General features: G+C 57.5%; 1 protein-coding gene across 1 annotated transcript in view; it reads left to right on the top strand.

Moving 5' to 3' along the window:
- APBA2 (amyloid beta precursor protein binding family A member 2) overlaps nucleotides 1-19,153 on the top strand; it is a 73,542-nt gene that overhangs the window by 38,567 nt on the left and 15,822 nt on the right. Inside the window, exons 4-6 of the mRNA XM_053658906.1 lie at nucleotides 4,483-5,494; nucleotides 14,319-14,399; nucleotides 15,607-15,643. Of these exons, the coding sequence (XP_053514881.1) occupies nucleotides 4,523-5,494; nucleotides 14,319-14,399; nucleotides 15,607-15,643 (1,090 nt within the window). The 5' untranslated portion in view covers nucleotides 4,483-4,522. The remainder of the gene's footprint in view (nucleotides 1-4,482; nucleotides 5,495-14,318; nucleotides 14,400-15,606; nucleotides 15,644-19,153) is intronic.

The raw sequence follows: 19,153 nt of genomic DNA, 5'->3' as shown, positions 1-19,153 counted from the left end.
GATGGTGGCGATGGCGGCACAGCGGAATGTCCTCCCTGCACCCAGACGGGACACTTGTCGAAGTTCAAATGGTCACTTTTTAAAAAAATACTTGTTTCTAGACAGAGGGGAAGGGAGGGAGAAAGAGAGAGGGAAACATCAGTGTGTGCTTGCCTCTTGCCTGCCCCCTACTGGGGGACCTGGCCCGTAGCCCAGGCCTCTGCCCTGACTGGGAATCAAACCAGCGACCTTTTGCTTTGCAGGACAACGCCCGGCCCACTGAGTCACACCGGCCGGGGTGAGATGGCCACTTTTATGTTGAGCTTTCACCACAAGTGCACGGGGATGGAGCCCGGCTCCGAAGGGCATTGTGGGAAGCCCAGCTACAGCGACGGCCTTACCTGGGGTCCCTGCCTCAGTTCTTCCTCGGAGCCCAGTGTGTGGCCCTCCCGCCATTCTGGGACGCAGTTTCCAGTCTCTTCTCCCTCCTACTGTTGTCTGGGTGTCACTGTCACTGGGCCTGGGTCCCCTTGCTGCCTGGCCTTGGGGGGTGGGCAGCTTTTCTCTGGTGGTTTGAGCAGGACAGACTGTGTGTGAGTGTGTGTGAGAACGTGTGACCAAGAGTCTGTGTGTCCCAGTCTGGGTGTGTGTGTGGTGTGTGTGTGTGTGTGTGTGTGTGTGCATGTGTGTGTGAGAGAGAGAGAGAAGGTGGCTGGCCCCTGTTTCCAGAAGCTGGGCTGTCAAAAGTGATCCCAGCCTGGCCATCCTCACCAAGTGGCCTTGACCCCAGGGGCACCGGGAACCCTGGCCCCCAGACATTACGGCAGTGCTCCCTGGCCGGGCAGCTCACTTAGGCAGAGCATCAACCCGATGCGCCAGGGTTGCGGGTTCGATCCTTGGCTAGGGAACCCACAAGAATCGGCCAACGGATGCGTCAGTAAGGGAACAGCACATCAACGTCCCTCCCCCGCCCTCCTTCTTAGAGAACGAGTGAGAGAAGGAGGCACGGCCGTGTTCCAGGGGCCTCGGCAGCAGGCAGGGCCCCGGCTCCAAATGGCATCTGAGGACAACACTGGCGGAGAGGCCCTGCCCACACTGTGGTGCCGGCTCCGGCCTCCCAGTCAGGTCCCCGCCCTGCAGGGACCGACTGCACCTGCTGACAGAGTGACGGACAGAGAGGGAGGGGCCGTGGGGCTCATCATCGTTCCAAAGCCTTGTTTTGGATTGTGTGGGCCCCAGGGTGTGGGCGTGGGGTTGGCATTTCAGTGACCACAGCCGGTCAGTTGCGAAGTGTGCGTGACCAATCCCATCCCACCCGCAGGTGCTCGAGCTCCACTTCCAGCCAGCGATGGCAGTGGTCAGTCATTTCAGTTTTTTTCTGGTGGACATGGAGGCAGGGTCTCTGGTTTTAATTCATATTTCACCAAAGACGAATGATGTTCAGTGTCCTTTTTGGGCATTTTTATTGTCCTTTGGCTCTTTCTTGTGTCAGGTTCTTGGTGCTTTGTCCCGTTCCTCTGCACGTTCGGTCCCCAAGATGTGGGTCTGATGGACGTGTTGGCAATGTTTTCTCACCTTTTCCCTCACTTTGTGATGCAGCTCTTGATGGAGAGAAGCCTGGCGCAGGAAGCTCTCCTTTCAGGCAGTTGCGCTGGGCACCCTTTTTAGGAGATCCATGCACCGCCCAAGGAAACCTCCTGCGTCAGCCTCGCAAGCTTCATTGTTTAAATGTCGCATTTAAGTCTGCAGGGCGCGCAGTGTGGGGTTTTTATGGATGGCGTCAGTGACACGCCAAGACTCATTTTTCTTCCATTTAAATGATTTGATTTTGTTTTGTTTTTATTCCATCACCATTTATCTCCTCACACCTTCTTCTGCCCCCACCCGCCCACCTCCCCTCTGCAGTCACTGCACCGTCGTCTGTGCCTATGAGTTCTTTCTCCTTTTTTCTTTTTTTTGATCAATTCTGCCACAGACGCCCCCCCCCAGCTTCCCCCCAACGCTGTCGGCCTGCTCTCTATGAATCTGTCTCTATTTCGCTTCTTAGTTCAGTTTGTTCATTAGATTCCACATACGAGTGAAATCATATGGTCTTTGTCTTTCTCTGACTGGCTCATTTCACTCAGCATCATGGTCTCCAGGTCCCTCCTTGCTGTTGCAAAGGGTGAAATTTTCTTCCTTTTGGCGGCCGAACAGCATTCCACTGTGTAGATGTCCCATATTTGTCTTATCCACCCATCCACTGATGGGCACTCGGGCAGCTTCCAGATCTTGCCTATTGCAAATGATGCTGCAGTGAACACAGGGGGGGCATTTATTCTTTTGAGTTGGTGTGTTGCGTTCCTTCAGATACATACCCGGAAGTGGCATCGCCTGGTCATAAGGCAGATCCATTTGTAATTTTCGGAGGTACTTCCGTACAGCTGTCAGTGATTATTTAGTTGGCCCTGCGCCGTTCATTTCTGGTCTTCTTTCTGCACCGAGAGTCTGATTCCATGTTTAGTGCTGCCCCGCGGCAGCTTTTGGTCCCACCCCCAGCCTTCCCTCCTGCCCGGTGATGGAGGTCTCAATGTTAAAGTCACCTTGCATACCTGAGCTAAGCCCAGCTGGGATATGATACGATGTTTATGTATGGCTTGTTCAATTTGATCCTTTTTCAGTAGTTTCTTTGTTACTCTGTTTAAAGTGGATTTGCCTGTCATTTTATTTTCACTTAATGTCAAAGTCTGGTTTTGGCACCAAGATAATGGTGGCCATTTAGAGCGAACCGGGGAGCACAGGCTCTCTTTATGTTCCCTGGAAGGTCTGGGGTACAATTGGTATCGGTTTTTTGTTTGTTTATTCACTTAAATGTTTGGAAGAATTCAAGTGGGAAGCCGCTGGGGTGTGAATTTATTCGAGAAGAAGGTTTTTAATGAGAGGTTTAATTTCTTTAGGAAATACAGAACCACTTGGATTTTTAAATTTCTTCTAGTGTCCGTTTTGCTGAATTGCATTTCAGCAATTTGTTCATTTCATAAAAATTGTCTCAATTGTTGGTGTTAAATCCGTAATATCCATTCCTGTCTTTTACAAGTGACTGCGCCTCTTCATTTCTGATGCTGTTACTAAACGAAAGGATCATTCCCCTCCTGCCCCTGTTTTCCTGTCTTGCTGGGGATTTTTGATATTAGTTTTTCCCAAGAATCAACATTTGAGTGTGTTGACTTCTTTCTATTATGCGTTTTTTTCTGTTTTTTTCCCCCTGCTCTTATAGTTCTTATTTTCTTCCTGCAGCTTTATTTGGGGTTTAATTTGCTGTTCTTTTCAAAATACTTGCAAGTGAGTGGCTCTCTGGATTGTTCACTTTTCCATCCTTCCTCCTCTGCTGATTAAGGAATGGAAGGTTAAACACTTCCTTGTAGCCTGCTTCGGCTGTAATATACTTTTTATAAAGATTGTGGTTAAAAAAAACCCATGACATTTACCATCTTAACCGTTTTCGAGTGTACACGTCAACAGTGCTAATGAGACTCATCTCCTTGGGAAACACTTTCCAGGACTTTTCCGCCTTGCACATCGGAAACCCGACCCGTGTTGAACAGCGCCCCTGCCCCGCCCCTTCCAGCCGCCTGAGTGGGCGGCGCCTCTGTTCCCCATCCAAGACACACACCTTGATGGGTCATTCTCTCCTTCAAGTGGCATTAGAATCTTTCTCGGCTTTCTCGGCAGCAGAAAAAGCGAGCGTTTGTTCGTGCGGTGGAGGCCCATGTGGGTCACTCTCCCTTGTGTCCCGCCCCAGGCCTGAGGGTGAATGAGGACCGAACCTCCCCGAGGGCCTCTGGTCTTCATCTTTAATAGGAGGGCTCTCTCTCTCCCATATCCAGAGGGCCCCGTTTCATGTAATTCTGCGCGCCCCTCAGAGGCGTGGCTGCGCTCCTGGGGGGTCGCCTCCCCGGACCTCACCTGCGAAGGAGCCGCAGGGGCCAGGGCTCAGCATCCGCCTCTGTGTGGCGCTCCGTGGACGGTCCCTGGCCAATGTCCTCTCCCAGCGACTGCTGCTCGGTTTGGGGGGAGGGGAGACCTCGTGCACTGGGGAGGGTGAGGCCCTGGCCTGCCAGGGACAGGGAGGCGTGGTGGTCTTCGAGGGTGAGTGGCTTTAGACTCTGGAGGTGTGGAGCGTCACCTCTCGGGTCTTCATCGAGTCTTCTGAATGAAAACTGCTCTTCAGTGCTGAGAGACACCACCTGACCCTGTGACCACTTTCCTGGTCGCATGGGCCGCCCAGACCTGGGGTGGGGCTGGTGGGGGCCGTCCTGCAGCCTCCCCCTCCCCTCCGGCCCCACGTGCCCTGCTGTCTCTCCGGCCTGGCCATGCACTGTTCCTGATGGACCGCCAGCCGGGGCGGGGACACACCCTTGTGTGAGCAGAGGTGTGCTCGTTACCAGGGCTCTGAGGCGCTGCTGTAGGTCCCTGTGGCTTTGTGCGGTGCTGATGCGGTTCTCTCCATCGTCCCTCCCGCAGTGGCTGCCTCCCGGTGACGATGGCCGCGTGAGCGCCCGCCATGGCCAACCGCAAGCGGCAGAGCACAGCAAGCAGCATGCTGGACCACCGCGCGAGGCCAGGCGCCGGGCCCCATGGGCAAGAGCCTGCGAGCCAGGACATGGAGCTGCCGCTGGAGGCCTACACACCCCCGAGTCTGGACCTGGCCGACCTGCGGTCCGAGAGCCCTGCGCCCGCAGTGCAAGACGGCCTGGCGCACAGCCCCGATGGGGACTCCAGCTCCGACTATGTGAACAACACCTCGGAGGAGGAGGACTACGATGAGGGCCTCCCCGAGGAGGAGGAGGGCGTCACCTACTACATCCGCTACTGCCCGGAGGACGACAGCTACCTGGAGGGCGTGGACTGCGACGCGGATGGGTACCTGACGCACGGCGCGCGCCCCCTGGAGACGGATGAGTGCCAGGAGGCGGTGGAGGAGGAGTGGACGGACTCGGCCGGCGCGCGCCCCTGCGGCCGCGGGCACGAGGGCAGCCCGGGCTACCCGGGGGGCCGCCTCCCGGTCCCGGAGGACGAGGCCTCTGTGCTGGGGGCCGCGGACCAGGAGGACGGGCTGCACTATGGCCCCAGCGAGGAGGTCTACCAGGACTACTATGCTCCGGAGGCCAACGGGAACTCAGGCAGCGTGTCTCCCTGCCGCCCCAGGCGTAGCGCCGGCGATGTGGAGGACCAGGAGGAGGACATCGACCAGATCGTGGCCGAGATCAAGATGAGCCTCAGCATGAGCAGCATCGCCAGCGCCGGGGAGGCCAGCCCCGAGCACGCGCCTGTGCGGGGCCCGGAGCCGGGACCCGGGGGCTCCATGGAGGCCTGCCGGCCGGGGGAGGCCAGCCGTGGTGGCCCCAACAGACATGAGGGGAGGCCCAAGTCACTCAACCTGCCCCCTGAAGCCAAGCTCCCAGCGGACGTCCAGAGAGGCTTCAAGACCAAACCCAGGACTCCCGAGGAGAGGCCACAGTGGCCACAAGAGCAGGTAGGACTCCAGCAGTCCCCAGGGAGGGGGTGGGGGGCCCGAGGGCACAGAATGTTCTGGCATGGCCCGCTGTTCCAAACTCGTTCTTAGTTCTGCACGTTCCGTTATGTGCATGCATGTGCATTCTGGTCACTCAGGGTCACCTCTCTGCTGTGTCAGTAAGCGCCAGGAAAGGCTCCTCAGGGGGGCTGATCAGCAGTCTGGTGCTGCCCAAAGGCACCCCCCCACCCCCCAGTCCCTAGCCCGCTGTCCCAGACCTGCTGGTGGTGCAGGTGGTCCCTGAGACCCTCACTTCCGCCGGCAGGACGTGGGCGAGGGTGCGGGACCCCTGCCACAGCAGTGTGGGGGGCAGTAGCCCCAGCGCATTTCCAGGGGGTGGGTCGTTATTATCCTGGCGCCGCTCCACACGGCACCCTGGTGTGCTGGGTGGTTGGCTGCACGTGCCCGGGCTGAAAATAACGTGTGAAGGGGGCATAGAGTCTGGGAGAAGCCGTGGTTGCTCACGAGCCCGATGGATTTGAGCAGAGCCCTGCTTTTTAATTACACCAAAGTGAAGTGAGTTTTCTTATAAACGCACCCGAAAAGCTGTGTTTCTGAGACTCCTGGAAAGAGTTCTGTGTGGCTGCTTCTGTGGGCCACACAGATGAGCCACTTTCACCGTGCGTTAAAGCTTGCCTTGTTATTTGGTTCCCAGAAGAGCGCGTGTGTGCGCAAAACACAGAGAGCTAGCATTTGGGGGATGAGGTGTCTGGGTGCACTGTTAGATTTTCGGTCCATGCATCTGATGTCTTCAGTTCTTTCTGAAGGCTGTTAAGCGTAAATTGTCGTTTGTGGCAATTCTGCCTGTGCTGCAGGCCTGTGGGGTGTTGGGGCACTCCCCCCAGGGGCAGGCAGCTCAGGGACCGCAGGCTTCAGGCCAAGACACCGCCGGCCCTCTGCAGGGTTGAGCGGAGCTGGGCCAGTCCCCCAGCAATGAGGACGGTCCCCATGGTCTACGTGGCTTCCCAAAGCAGGTGACGCCCTGCTCTGTGCTGTAACCAGCGATTTTCCTGACGAAGTTCTTGTGGAGAGAAAGGGCCCTCAGAGTGTCGTGCAGAGCGGGCAGGCCGTGCTCCGGCTTCCTGCGAGCCAGACACTGACTCGAGTGAAGGGTGCAGAACTCCGGTTTGGAGGCGCTGGGAATGAATGGGAGCAAATGAATGGGGGGGGGGGGAGCTGTGGTTTCCAAGGGCCGAGGGAGGTGGGGGACGTCCTGGGCCATCGCTGAGAGTTGAGGAGGCGGTCCCTTCTTCCAGAAGGGCCACTGAGTAGGAGAGCAGTGACTTCTGCCCCTAAATTTTGTCACCTTGAAGCAAATGTTCTAATCCAGCTGCCGGAGGGCGGTTTAGGCTGGTCAGCTCTTACAGAGCTTTTTGGTTTTATTCGCTCATTCATTCATGTGTCATTTCTTGAGGGGCCTGGCAGTTTCCAGGCCGGGGCCTCCCAGGGCCCCCCAACGTGTGTGACCAAACCTCTTCCCAAGGGCTCCGGTGTGCCAGGGCCTTCGAGTCCAGCAGACCCAGGGGGCTCTTTGGAGTTTGATCCAGAAGAGCTGCTGGCGACAGGCACCATCTCCGAAGCAAGGTTACCCGGCACAGGAAGCTGCCCGGGAGTGCGTGCTGGTCCCCGGCTTCACCCACAACCCGCCTCCCTGAATGGAGCCTCTTCCATCCCCACCGCTGTCCACATGGTGACTGTGGCCCAGTTGAGAGTGACGGCTGCTGTTAAACAAAACAAAACAAAAACAAAAACAAACACCTGGCCCTGGCTGGTTTGGCTCCCTTGGTTGGAGCCTCTTCTTGTGTACCAAAAGGTTGCAGGTTCGATTCCCAGTCAGGGCACGTATTTAGGTCATGGGTTTGGTCCCTGGTGGGGAGGCAACCGATCGATGTTTCTCTCTCCCTCCTCTCTGTCTAACCCGCAGTGGACGTGTCTTCAGGGAAGAATAAAACAAAGTCCCGTCACCGATATTTCTGAGCACTCACAGCCATCTCTGTTGTCCCCGCCACCCCACAGCTGGTCCTTCTCATTTCCCAGCGTCCCCCTCTTCGGTCCCCCGAGAACCAATGACACCGTTGCAGCCCAGGTGTGGCTCTGCCGCCACCCCGCAGAACTGCCTCCCGTGCATTCCCTGTTCGCTGTGTAGTTTTCTTGACTCACTGTCCACGGGGTGTTCTGCTCGGGCCGTGTGGGTGGCATCATCGACTCGTCACCTGTCTGCGTGCACCCTCCCCTGGACACGCAGGTGTGGAGAGTGTTTCCTCTCCCGTGGAAGCTGTGTTTGCCCACAGTCGTGTGGAACATCTGCGTTGAATTGGCATTTTCTTGCCCGGCTCTGTGGTCCCCTGGTAGCCGGCCGCCAGGTGCCAAGTGTGGATGGAAGACCCTGGCCGGGCGCGGGTCCCCCGGCTCCGAGAAGTGCTTTGGGGACCTGGCTAGTCTTCGGGCACCTGCATGGTGGGGGTTCTCCGAGCAGTGCCCTCTGCGCCCCCGGGGCACCAGTAACCGCCTGTCGGTCCAGCACCAGCAGCCCTAGTTCCGCAGGTCGGTGTGTGGCCAGGGCCGGCTGCTGTGTGTCTGGCTCTGGCAAGGCCTGGACTGGTCCTTTCAGAGGGTGGCCTGTCCCGTGCACCCCTGTGGCGTCTGTCGCGAGGTAAGGCACTCTGAAAGCACCTGCTCGGTGCCTGCGTTCTCCCTGCGGGCACTTGTCGCTTGGGCCCCGGTGACTCCATGGTCTCTGCCCCCGTGGGCCGGCCCCACGCCAGGTTTCAGTCCAGCCAAAAGCATTTGCTTTTCGTGATGTTTGGATGGCAAACAAATGGTGTGTTTTGATTATTTGGGGTTTTCATGATTTCCGCTTATTCTCGGCCCAGCCAAGTGCTTTCCAGAAAGAGCCCGCTGACAATAGCAAACCCAAGAAAAATCAATGCGTTGTAGCCACCTTAACACACAGTGGAACTGCGGTGTGACTCAGGCTCTCATGGGCCCCAGATGCCGTCCGAGGCGCTGCCCTTGCCCGGAGCTCACGCCCGCTGCCCCTCAGAGCCGCCAGGCGGCTGCATCCCCTTCCCCCTCCCCCATGCAGATCGGCACCTGCCGCGTGCTAGGTACTGGGGGTGCAGGGCTGGAAGGGGCACAGGCCCGCACTGCAAGCCCCGTTCTAGGGGAGATGGACACGCAGGGGCTCCCCGTCTGGTGGGGCCGAGAATGCCAGAGTGGTGCCCGGTGGGGCCACGAGGTCCGGGCCAGCCTCCGGGGGCGGTCTGCAGCGTGGGTGATGGCGGAGACGCTCTGGGTCTCCGAGGGGGGACTTTGCTCATTCAGCTGACCCGGCAGGATGTGACGCGGAAGGCGAGGGACTTGGGTTGAGGCTGGGGATGAGAGAGGGACAGAGAAGGGCCTTCGGCAGAAGTGGCAGGGACATCGGCAGGCTGCACCCAGCCAGGTGGTTTGGGGAGACCCCTCGGGGTAGCACTGGGGGGGGGTCGCAAGGGCAGAGGTGGGAGGGGTAGTGCAGCGGCACCTGTGAGGACAGGTGGGGACCAGGCACCTCCGCCCCACACGCGTCCCAGGGGCCAGAGCCACAGGTGGCTGACAGAACCCATGAGTCATAGGTGATTCCGTGCCAAGTGCAGGGCTCAGGGGGAGGGTTTTTAGAAACACCCCCTGTTCAGGAAGAGAGACCACCTTGCGGAGTGTGAGACTCAGAGATGTGTCATGCCCCCATGGCTCTCTCGCCCATGGTGTGACACCATGACGATGGCAGGCAGCAGGTTTGCACCCCGAGCATCGAAGTTGAAGCCCACGCTGGTCAGTGGCTCAGGAGGACACGGGCCTGTGGTGCCAGGCGGCTACCCAAGAACTGTGGGGCCTGCCTCAGCCAACCCCGGGGCTGTCTGGGCCGAGGGTGGACCCAGAACCAGCCAGGGCTGGTTCCACAGGCAGCTGTCACAGAAGAGAGGCCAGTCCTTTTCCCTCCAGGGCCTGGACGGTGGGGGCTGAAGGACGCTCAGCACGGGGCTCGTGGGAGCCCGCTGCCTGGCTCTGAGGGGCCAGGAGAAAGTGTGCGGCCTGGGCTGGTGTCTGGCCCAGGCCTGCATCTGGTCGCCATCCATTTAAGAGGCATTTTCTGAGAAGGCCGCGTGCCGCTGTCCCTGGTGCTGACGCGTGGTGGGGCCCGCCCCACGTTGCCCTCCGCCCCGCGCTGCCTGCGGGCCAGTGAGCCTGAGCTAGAGCCTGGACCTGGGCGACACTGGGCAGAGCAGCTCGGGGCACAAGGTCGGGTTGTGTGGGGAATGTGGCTGCCGGCACGCACACGTGTGTGTGTGTGTGTGTGTGTGTGGCGGGGTGGGGGGTGCCCATCTGTCCTCCTCCGTCCGCCTTCACCAGCCCCAGCACTTGCTGAGGCCTCTGATTGTGCCCCTGGGGCCTGGTGGCCCAGTCCGACAGTTCCCACCTGCACTCAGGTCTCCTGCCTGCCTCCCCCAAAGCAGCCGCAGCAGCAGCAGGAGACACCTGTTCCTGACCGTCAGGCACAGCAACACAGACTCGCCCCCCAGAGTCCCCATCAGGTGGGCTCACCCTGGGCCCACCCCCTCCCTGGCCAGTCGCTCAGGGTTTCCGTGCTTTGGGGCACTGCCCCCACTTCATTCTGTCGTAGTGACCAAAAATGGACACTCCGCTCTGCTACGGTCTAGTCCCTGCTTCATTCATTCGCTCATTCACTTGTTCGTTCACTCATTCGGTCACCGCAACCCCAGCACACAAAGGCCAGCACACCGGCCACCTTCAGACATAGGAAAGTTCGCCTTCTGGAAGGGAGGGATGACCCAGCCCCTAGGGCCCGAGACGTGCTCCAAAGCAAGAACACGGGCAGCGCAGGGCGCCTCCTGCCATATGAAACCTGCAAGTGACGGGAGACATGGGGACGGCAAGTTGCTGCTTAGCACCTTCCTCATGGTTCGTCTCTACTCGCCCTTCCAAGCACCAGGAAGAATGAAAAAGAGCAAATGGACCCCAGTGATTCTAACTCATTAACACTGGGCAGTTTGGCCCACGTTGAGAGCTCGCGGCCTGGGGTTTTTTTGTTGTTGTTTTTTTTGTTTTGTTTTGGGTATCTGTGGGATTCGTGCCACAGGTAGGAGAGGAAGCAGGAGAGAAAGGCTCTGAGATGAAACAGCATTTCGTCCGCCCTTTAAAAGGAGGGCGCCCTGGCTCGTGCTCCAGCCGAGAGGAAGCGTGCAGACATCATGTGAACAAACCCTGCAGAGCGCGCTCTTGGGAGGGGTCCAGAGCAGCGGACCTCACAGGGACAGACAGAAGGGGGGGCAAGGGGCAGGACGGGGAATTCGGTCTCACGGGGTCGGGGTTCCATTGTGGAAGGTGAAAGGTTTCCTGTCCTGGACAGACAGATGGTGGTGGTGGTTGCACAGCCGTGCAAATGCGCCTGATGCCCTGGACGGTGCACCTGACACTGGGTGCCCCAGACTCCGCTTCCTGTGTGTTCCCTGCAGTTGGGAAGAAACAAGTGGGGCTGACCCCGTGCCACACAGGCGAGAGCTTTCCGGGCCGACCGACACTCGCTGGGGTTTGCCGCTCACGGCAGACATGGCTGCAGGTCATTTGGGTCCCGCTTGGTGTCCTTGTGGCAGAGTTACATTGCCAAGTGCGCCGGTCACGTGACAGCCAATTCTGTGCCCCCCCCCCCAGTTTCTGGAGAAGTGAATATTCCTTTGGCACGTTCAGAGCAGTTCAGAAGGTAAATTTAATAGATGCTAATGGGATCGTTGGTATCTTTACATACTCGCCGGCTAAGTGCGTTTCTCAAATTAGGCGCTGCAGGACTTTGCGTTGATGCTGGAAGCCCTAGGCGGGTCCATTCATTATTTAGGGCCTGTAACACTGACCGAGGCAGAGAAGCCCTCATCCTGGGAGATCGGAGTGTGGATTTGGCTCTTTCCTGCTGGGAACTGCGCCAGCGCTGACTGGTGGAAGTTCAGCGCGGAAAGCGCCCCAGGCAGTGGAGCCGTCCTGCGAGGGAGGGTTTTCTTTTGCCCTTTTACCCCTTTGCTTCCTGGTCCATTTCTCGCCTGTCAGGGGAGGTTTCTGGGAACGTGAGAGCAGGGCTCAAGGCTGAGCCTGTGGCGGTCGGGGACGTGGGGGACGCTGGCGTGAGCCCACTTCTGCCTCGGAGCATCGCGGGCAGCAAACTGCTCACATGGGGCTTCTTGCCTTCAAATCAGCGGGGTGGGGACATGCGGAGGCAGCGGCCCAGCGGTGGAATCTGGGGCGCAGCAGCCCTGCTGGCCGCCCCACTATTGTAGACAGGGGGCGTGCACATTTTTTCTCATCAGAGAATCGAACAGAACTGGGTGCAGTCTGGTCTCGTTCTGTAGCATGTCCCGCGTAACGGGTGCTGCGTGGCCAGGGCGTTCAGCCTTTGGCTCTTGAGGAATTGTTAGCTCCTCTCTGCTGCGGCCGAGCATTTTACCCCCCTGGCAACCAAGCTCAGGGTTCTGGTTACGCTCGAAGAAGCAAGATTTCACTAACGGGCCCTGGCCGGGTGGCTGCCTTTGTTAGAGCGTCGTCCCCCTATGTCAGGGTGGCGCAGGTCAGTGGTGGCGGAGATTTCGGCCGACTGGACGCAGTGCCAGGCCCTGTCTGGGCCACACGGGGCTTCCGTGGAGGGGAGGTGGCAGCCAGATCCAGCCAGTCCTGGCAAGACGCGCAGTTCAACTTGACACTCAGGTAGACGAAGAATAGCTGTTTGGCACAGGTGTGCTCCACGACACCCCTGGCCGTGGCGGGAGGTGGGGAGGGGCCTCTCCCGTTGGCAGGTGCCGGCTCGTTTCCCAGTGGGTTTGTCCTGGTTCTTCCAAACCGCAGAGGTGCCTTGACACGATACGGTCTCCCCCGTGGGGACGCCTGTGAGAAGAATAAGGGTCTTGATCGGAGCTCCCGCTCTCCTGCAATTAGATACCACAGGAGTGACCCGAATCGTGAGAGGTACAGAAGAAAAGCAGTGTTGTCCTTTCTGTGAGCCCGCCGTACGTTGGGGACGGGGTGAAGGGCCGTGAAAGGTGTCCTGGGACCGGGCGGGACCCACAGTCTGACCCTGTGGGCTCGTGGCCTCGGCTTGGCCCCGTGGGGAGCGCTCATCGTGCGCGCAGAGGGCCCCAGCTGACCCCTCCGGAGCTGGACGGAGGGAGGCGTGATTTTAGGAAGGGTGTGTGAGGGTGTGTGCGTATGAGGCCGTGCGCGGGCGTGAGAGGGCGTACGTGTGCGTATGAGGCCGTGCGCGGGCGTGCGAGGGCGTGTGCGTATGAGGCCGTGCGCGGGCGTGAGGGCGTACGTGTGCGTATGAGGCCGTGCGCGGGCGTGAGAGGGTGCGCGCACGCTGGCTGCGCCTTCTTTCGGAGCCACACGGGTTACGTCCCTGTGTTTGCGGTGAGATCGAACAGACAGGATCAGAACTGACAGTCAAAAAAAAAAAAATTCCCAGCTTGCGTTTCACGAACTGGAGCCAAGATGTTTATTAGAACAATTTATTCAAATCAGTTTACTTTGTTTTACGGGCAAAAGCCAGCCCTGCGCCGAGCCGCTGTCCCCGGTCCCGGCAGGCCGGGCCGGTCTGAGGCACCGGTTGTTACGTTTTCAGAGCCACATGTGGGGGGTCCTGCCACGTGCGCACAGCCTGCCCTTCACTTGCCACCTTCAGGGTGGGGGGCACCGTAGCTATCGGAGAGGGGCGTGGCCTGCGTTCCCTGTCGGCTGTGGGGACCAGGGGCCCTTGGTGGTATCTCATCCTGAGGGGTGCCAGCTGCTGGGACTTGGAGAAAGCACGAACGGGTGTAAGCAGCACCTTCGTCCGAGATGCCCAGAGCCCCAAATCCACGTGGCCCCTAACCGTGCGAATTTCAGAGGCTGCACCCTGGGCACCAAGCCCCCATCTGTCCCCAGGGACGAGAATCAGAGCCGTAAATGGGGTTCCCGGGTAAAGCAGCATGAGCCCCCCACCCCCACCCCACCCCGCTTCTTTGAAAACAACCCTGGATCTTCAGCCTGAGCCGTGGTTGTCATGGTGACGAAGGGGTCCAGAGGGAGTGCGAGAATGCGCTGATGCAGAGGGAAGGGTGGGGCTGGCAGGCGTTTGGGGTGAGTAGTGGCCCAGCGACCCCGTGTCGCCCTAGAGGGGGCATCTCTGCCATTTGCCACAGGCACCGCGTTCCAGGCGAGCAGCCGTCCTCGCGTGGCCTCTTCCCCGGCGCGTCGGGCCACCTCGATGAGAATCTTCTGTCGCCGTGTCTGATTCCACTTACATGAGGTTCTTCCAGTCGTCAGATGGGTGGAGACGCCCCGGGTGGGACGGGAGAGGGAGTTCATGGGGGAGGGGACAGGTTTCAGCTCTGCTGGGACCAGGATGAACAGATTCTGGATTCAGACGGCAGGGATAGTTGTGTGACCGGGTAAAAACACCTGGTGCCTCAGGACTGTGCGCTTTAACGTGGTGGAGGAGGCAAATGTTATGAGTGTTTTACCACATCCAAAACAACAAGTTAATGAAATTAGAAAATAGGACCTAAACAGTATTTTAGAATGAAAGGGCGCGTGTCGTGAGAGAAAAGGCTGACTCTGCAAACGCGCCCCTGCCCCACACAGAGATGCGCGCACAGGAGTGCACCTGCGGCTCACAGGATCGCGTCCCCTGGCAGCCGCGGTCTTGCTCCGAGGCCTGCGTTCCCGATGTTGGGAGCAGGGTCCTCATCTTGTGCTTCCCCGTTTCCAGGTCTGCAATGGCTCAGAGCAGCCCCGGAAGCAGCAGCGCTCTGACCTCAACGGGCCTTCGGATAACAACAACCTCCCGGAGGTAACTGCAGGGAGGAGCGTTTGCCCCAGGGCCTGGGGTGGGGCTGCTGGCCTGTTGGGTGCCTTTGGGTAGGCTGCCGGGGTCCAGCCCAGCTGGGTGTCCCCAGAGCAGGAGGAGGAGGTGAGGGTGTCTGGCCCAGCTGGTGTGGGCTCATACCACATGTGTTCACGGGTGGGGGGTCATGGGCCCCCCCAGATTGGACTGAAGCTCATTCTCCCCATTGTCTGACACGCTCTAAACCCCACTTTTTCCACTGTGGTACTGCGCACATCAGGGGCCAGATCATTCCGTGTTGGGGAGCCGCCCTGTGCCCTGGGGGCGCTGAGTGGCCTCCCAGTCTCTGACCACTGGATGCCAGTAGCAGCCCCTCCCCAAGTCGTGACAACGCCAGGTGTCCCCTTGGGGAGGAAGCATTCCTGGTTGGGAACCCTGTTCTTCCCAACAGCACGAGTTTATGAAACAACCTCGTACAAACAAAAGTCTCCTATGTAGGGTAGGAGACTTTTCTGCTAGAAAAGGGTCCCATGGCAGGGGCTGCTCACGTGAGGCCAGAAGTAGCAACGCGGTTTGGGTGAGACTGTGACGCTGATGCAGTGACGATGGCCTCTCAGGGTGCTGCCTGGTCCCCTTTGTCTTTCTCTGACAAACGGGCCTGGCTGCTCTCACACCCTCCAGCGGGAGCACCTCTGGGTTCGATGGCCTCTTGGTGCCCTCTGGCCCCAACACGCCGCTCTGAGGGTCCCCAGGGGTTAGATGATGGCCTTTGGTTCCCCCCAGGTAACTTTAATCCTCACCCAAGGGTATGGTTTCATTGATTTTTTAGAAAGAGGAAGGGGCGAGAGAGAGAAACACGAAGTGAGAGAGAAACATTGATCGGTTACCTCCCATATACACCCTGACCAGGGACCAAACCCATAACCTAAGCATGCGCCCTGACCGGGTATCGAACCTGCAAACTTTTGGTGCACAGGATGATACTCCAAACCACTGAGCCACCCGACCAGAACACACCCTAATTAAGTTTTAAGCATAATTATGGACGCTGGTTTACCCTCGGAAGCAGGGTGCACGTGCCCTCCCGTGCATCACAGTGCGGGATGAGACTGGCTGCCTCCCGGGGCCGACTTCCCGGGAGCTCCGGTCGTCACGGGGCTCAGTCTGACTTACAGCCACCTGCTCATACCTGTCGTCATTTCTCTCCCAACAGACTAAGAAGGTGGCCTCCTTCCCAAGTTTTGTGGCTGGTAAGTGACTTTGAGTTTTCTCTCTCAGGGGGTTGGGGGGACAGTTGCATTTTCTGTCAAAGCAAATGATAGTGTTAGTTTTTCAGGGGTGGGGCAGACTCTCCTGTGTAGAGAGACACACCTTCGAGGTGGAGACGGCTCCGGGAGTTGGGGTCCCTGGGCGTTTGTTTCTGCGAGTGCTGCCGAAGCCCCTCTCGGGTGTCGGGGGTCCAGTTAGTTGGGGGACTGCCAACCGGGTAGGCCACCCCATCCTATTACTCCGCAGCCGCGGGCTCGCGTGCGCCTCTGAGGGTTGGACCGATGGCCTGCTGCTTTGATTGCTCAGTGGTGATGAGGGCGGGCACCTCAGGTGGGAATGCAGGCCGGGCCTCTGGTTTCTGGCTCTTCCTCTGCCCTCCTGTCTGGTCTCTTCGGAAAGGGTTAATATTGCATTTCAGTATTGATTAAAAGCCAGACGGGTTGACCCATTCCGTGTCGATTCGGGGGGCATTGAGTGTGCCTGGTGGGCTTTGGGGTGTGCCAGGCAACCTGGGGGGGCTCCACAGGAGGTCCCCCAATTCCAGTGAAGAGTGTCCTACATAGGGTCTCTCTGCCAGAAAGGGGTCCCCTACCCTCGTGAATGCGCCACCACAAACCAGGTGAACTTGGCTCTTTCAGTAAGCCGGCCCTTCATTTTATGGAGGTCACTGAATCTGCAGAAACTTTAGAACTTTACACCTTTCTGACCCTGGTTTTTGTTCATCGCCTCACAGCAGTGCGCTCCTGTGGCCATGCCTGTCCCCACCCCCCACTCCCTGGAAACTGTCAGCCTGCTCTCCATGCTCCGGGCCTGTTTCTGTTCTGTGTTGTTCAGTTCGGTTTGGGGTTTTTTTAGATTCCGCACGTGAGTGAGATCACACAGTATTTGTCTTTCTCTCTCTGGCTTCCCTCCGAATGATGTCCCCCAGGTCCATCTTGTTGTTGGAAATGCAAGGTTTCGGAACAGGTAGTCCCCCTGGTTGTTTTTCATTGTGTTCCCCTTGTCCGAGGAGGCAGACCGAAAAGGTACGGCCAAGGGTGATGTGAAAAAGGCGTTCGTGCCCCCTTCGAGTGTATTTTTGTGTGTGCTGTGGGAAAGTGCACAGCCGCCTCCATCCATCCCTCTCTCCCCTCTCTCTCTTGCGTGTATCTGGCCCGTTTTCTCCGCACCATGTACAGAAGAGACCTTCTCCCTCCCATGTATGTTCTTGCCCGCTCTGCCGTAGAGGAACTGACCCCAGAAGCAGGTTCAGTCCCCGGCCGTCTGTCCCGTGGGCCTGTGTGTCTGTGCCAGGACCCTGGCCTCTGGATTAGGTAGCCTTGTAGTAAGTACACACTCAAGTGACTTTTCTTTTCCACAATACAGTGTGTGATCCCGTCTCTAGTGGTCCAGTGGGCATAAATAGGTTTGACGTGTCTTAAAATAGCAGCTTTTATTCACTGGTCTGTTAAGAGTTCTGTGGCTGCTGTTTGGGTCAAGACAAGAGTGGAAAATGAACTTGACCCTGGAAGTCTCCTTTCCTCTCTGCGCGTCCCAGACCTGAGTCCCTCCCCGTAGAGGAAGCCACTGTGGGACTTCCGGCGAATCCTTCCAGAAATTCCCTGGGCGCATACAGGCCTACATGCAAACTCTTGCTTAAAGCAGATACCGACCTGGCCTTGTGGGTCCGCACTCCGCTCTTTCATTTCTCAGTGGATCTTGGAGACGACACGTCGACCCCCTCCCGGGCCCCCCAGTTGTTTCAGTGACAGAGCAGGGTCCCGGGACAGGGACCTGTGACGGGGGTAATTAGTCTGCAGTGAGGGCAGCGGTGAGCTGTCCCGCGGATGTCTTTGCGCTCAGCGGGGCGGGCATCCTTTTAGATCTGGCGATGGGCCCGCAGCGTGCAGACTCAGACAGAGCTGGCCCGACTGCCTGCTCCAGGGCAGCGGGCGCGGGGCAGGTCCCGCCGCCCTTGGTACCGTCTCAGTGCAGCTCAGCCACGCTGTGCGTGCGCCTTCCACCCCCTGGGTCTTCGCCCGGGCGGACGGCTCGTTCCCTCCACACGCACGTCCCGCGTCAGAGGTGAAGGCAGACTCCTCATTTCACGTTTGCGTGCGGTTTGCGTGGCGTCGGTTTCCTCTCCTCGGTTGGGTTTTGGCGGTTCTTTCTGGTTTGTGCTCCTCTTTCCATAGAAAGGAAATTGGCACTTCGATGTTTTTTTTGCTAACATTTTCCTCAGGTTACTGTTGTCCTTTTTGATTTTCGAGGTGGGGGGGTACATTTTTTTATCTTGCTGAACATTTTACGTAGTCAAATAGACTTGTCTTTTTTCCCTGAGTTTTCGAGGTTAGTGTGACCGTCACACTTCTAAGACTTATTTTCCTTAAATCCCCATCTGAGGCTGATGCTTTTTGACTTTACAGAGTTGGGGAGGGGGAGAGAGAGGGAGAGAGAAGCATCGATCAGTTGTCCCCCGTGTACCCTGCCCCCACCTGAACCGGGGGTCGAACCCACAGCCCAGGCCCGTGCCTGCCCTGACCCAGATTGAATTTTTCCGGTTCGCAGGGTGACGCTCCAACCAACCGAGCCACACTGGCCAGGGCAGATTATTTTTTTAAATAAACTTTTACTCCAGAACTCTTGTGACTTTATTTTAAATTATGTAACTATTTGATTTATGTGGGATCTCCAGTTGCGTGCACCGAGGTCTGTCTCTCGCCCCGTTGCACTGATGCGCCCCCTCAGGGGCCGGGGCCAGGGTGCCAGGGCCTCGCAGTGACCTCAGCCCCCGCCCCCCCCCCCGTGGCCCCCGCCCTCACCCCATCGCCCAGCCCACAGTGGCCCCCGGTCCTCGCATGTAGTTATTTTTTTTCTAGAAATTTTAGAATCAGGTCACCTAGTTACACAATAAAAATTCCTGTTGGTATTGTATTTCAGTTTATTTCATTTTACTCTATGCGCGCCGTGCATTACATTCCTCGATGCAGAAGGCAGCTGCGTGACTGCATAGAATTTTCCATCCCCAGAGGGACTTCGCTTTCCATTTATTCTGGGTTGTTTGTAATCAATCAAATTTTAGTCATAAAAATTTGGCTTATACGTTGTTAGTTTATTCCTTGGAGTTTTATCCTTTTTCTTGCTTTCATAAACCTTCTATTTTTGTTTTACTCTTTTTTCTAACTTGTCGCTCTCTATAGCTCCAAAGAAAGCTATTGATTTTTTATATATTAAATTTGAAACCACTGCCTTCGTGAGTTCTTATTTTTTATAATCGATGTTTAGTTATTATGTTTTTAGGGAAACAAACTTATTCTATTTATCTATGAATAAGAATGGTTTTTGCTGTTTCCTGTGTTGTTCTCTGTTGTTCTCCTCTTCTGAACTTGGATTGGGTAGAACGTGGGGTATGATGTAATCAGTAACATACAATAGCGAAATTCAAAAATGACAAGTTTTGGAAAGATCCGTCCATTTAATTATGTCATAAATACCATCAAAGACACACAAGT

This window comes from Artibeus jamaicensis, unplaced genomic scaffold (assembly GCF_021234435.1).
Source record: "Artibeus jamaicensis isolate MK-2021 breed Jamaican fruit bat unplaced genomic scaffold, CSHL_Jam_final scaffold_612, whole genome shotgun sequence".
NCBI classification, from domain to species: domain Eukaryota; kingdom Metazoa; phylum Chordata; class Mammalia; order Chiroptera; family Phyllostomidae; genus Artibeus; species Artibeus jamaicensis.
This window is presented reverse-complemented; position numbering and strand designations above follow the sequence as displayed.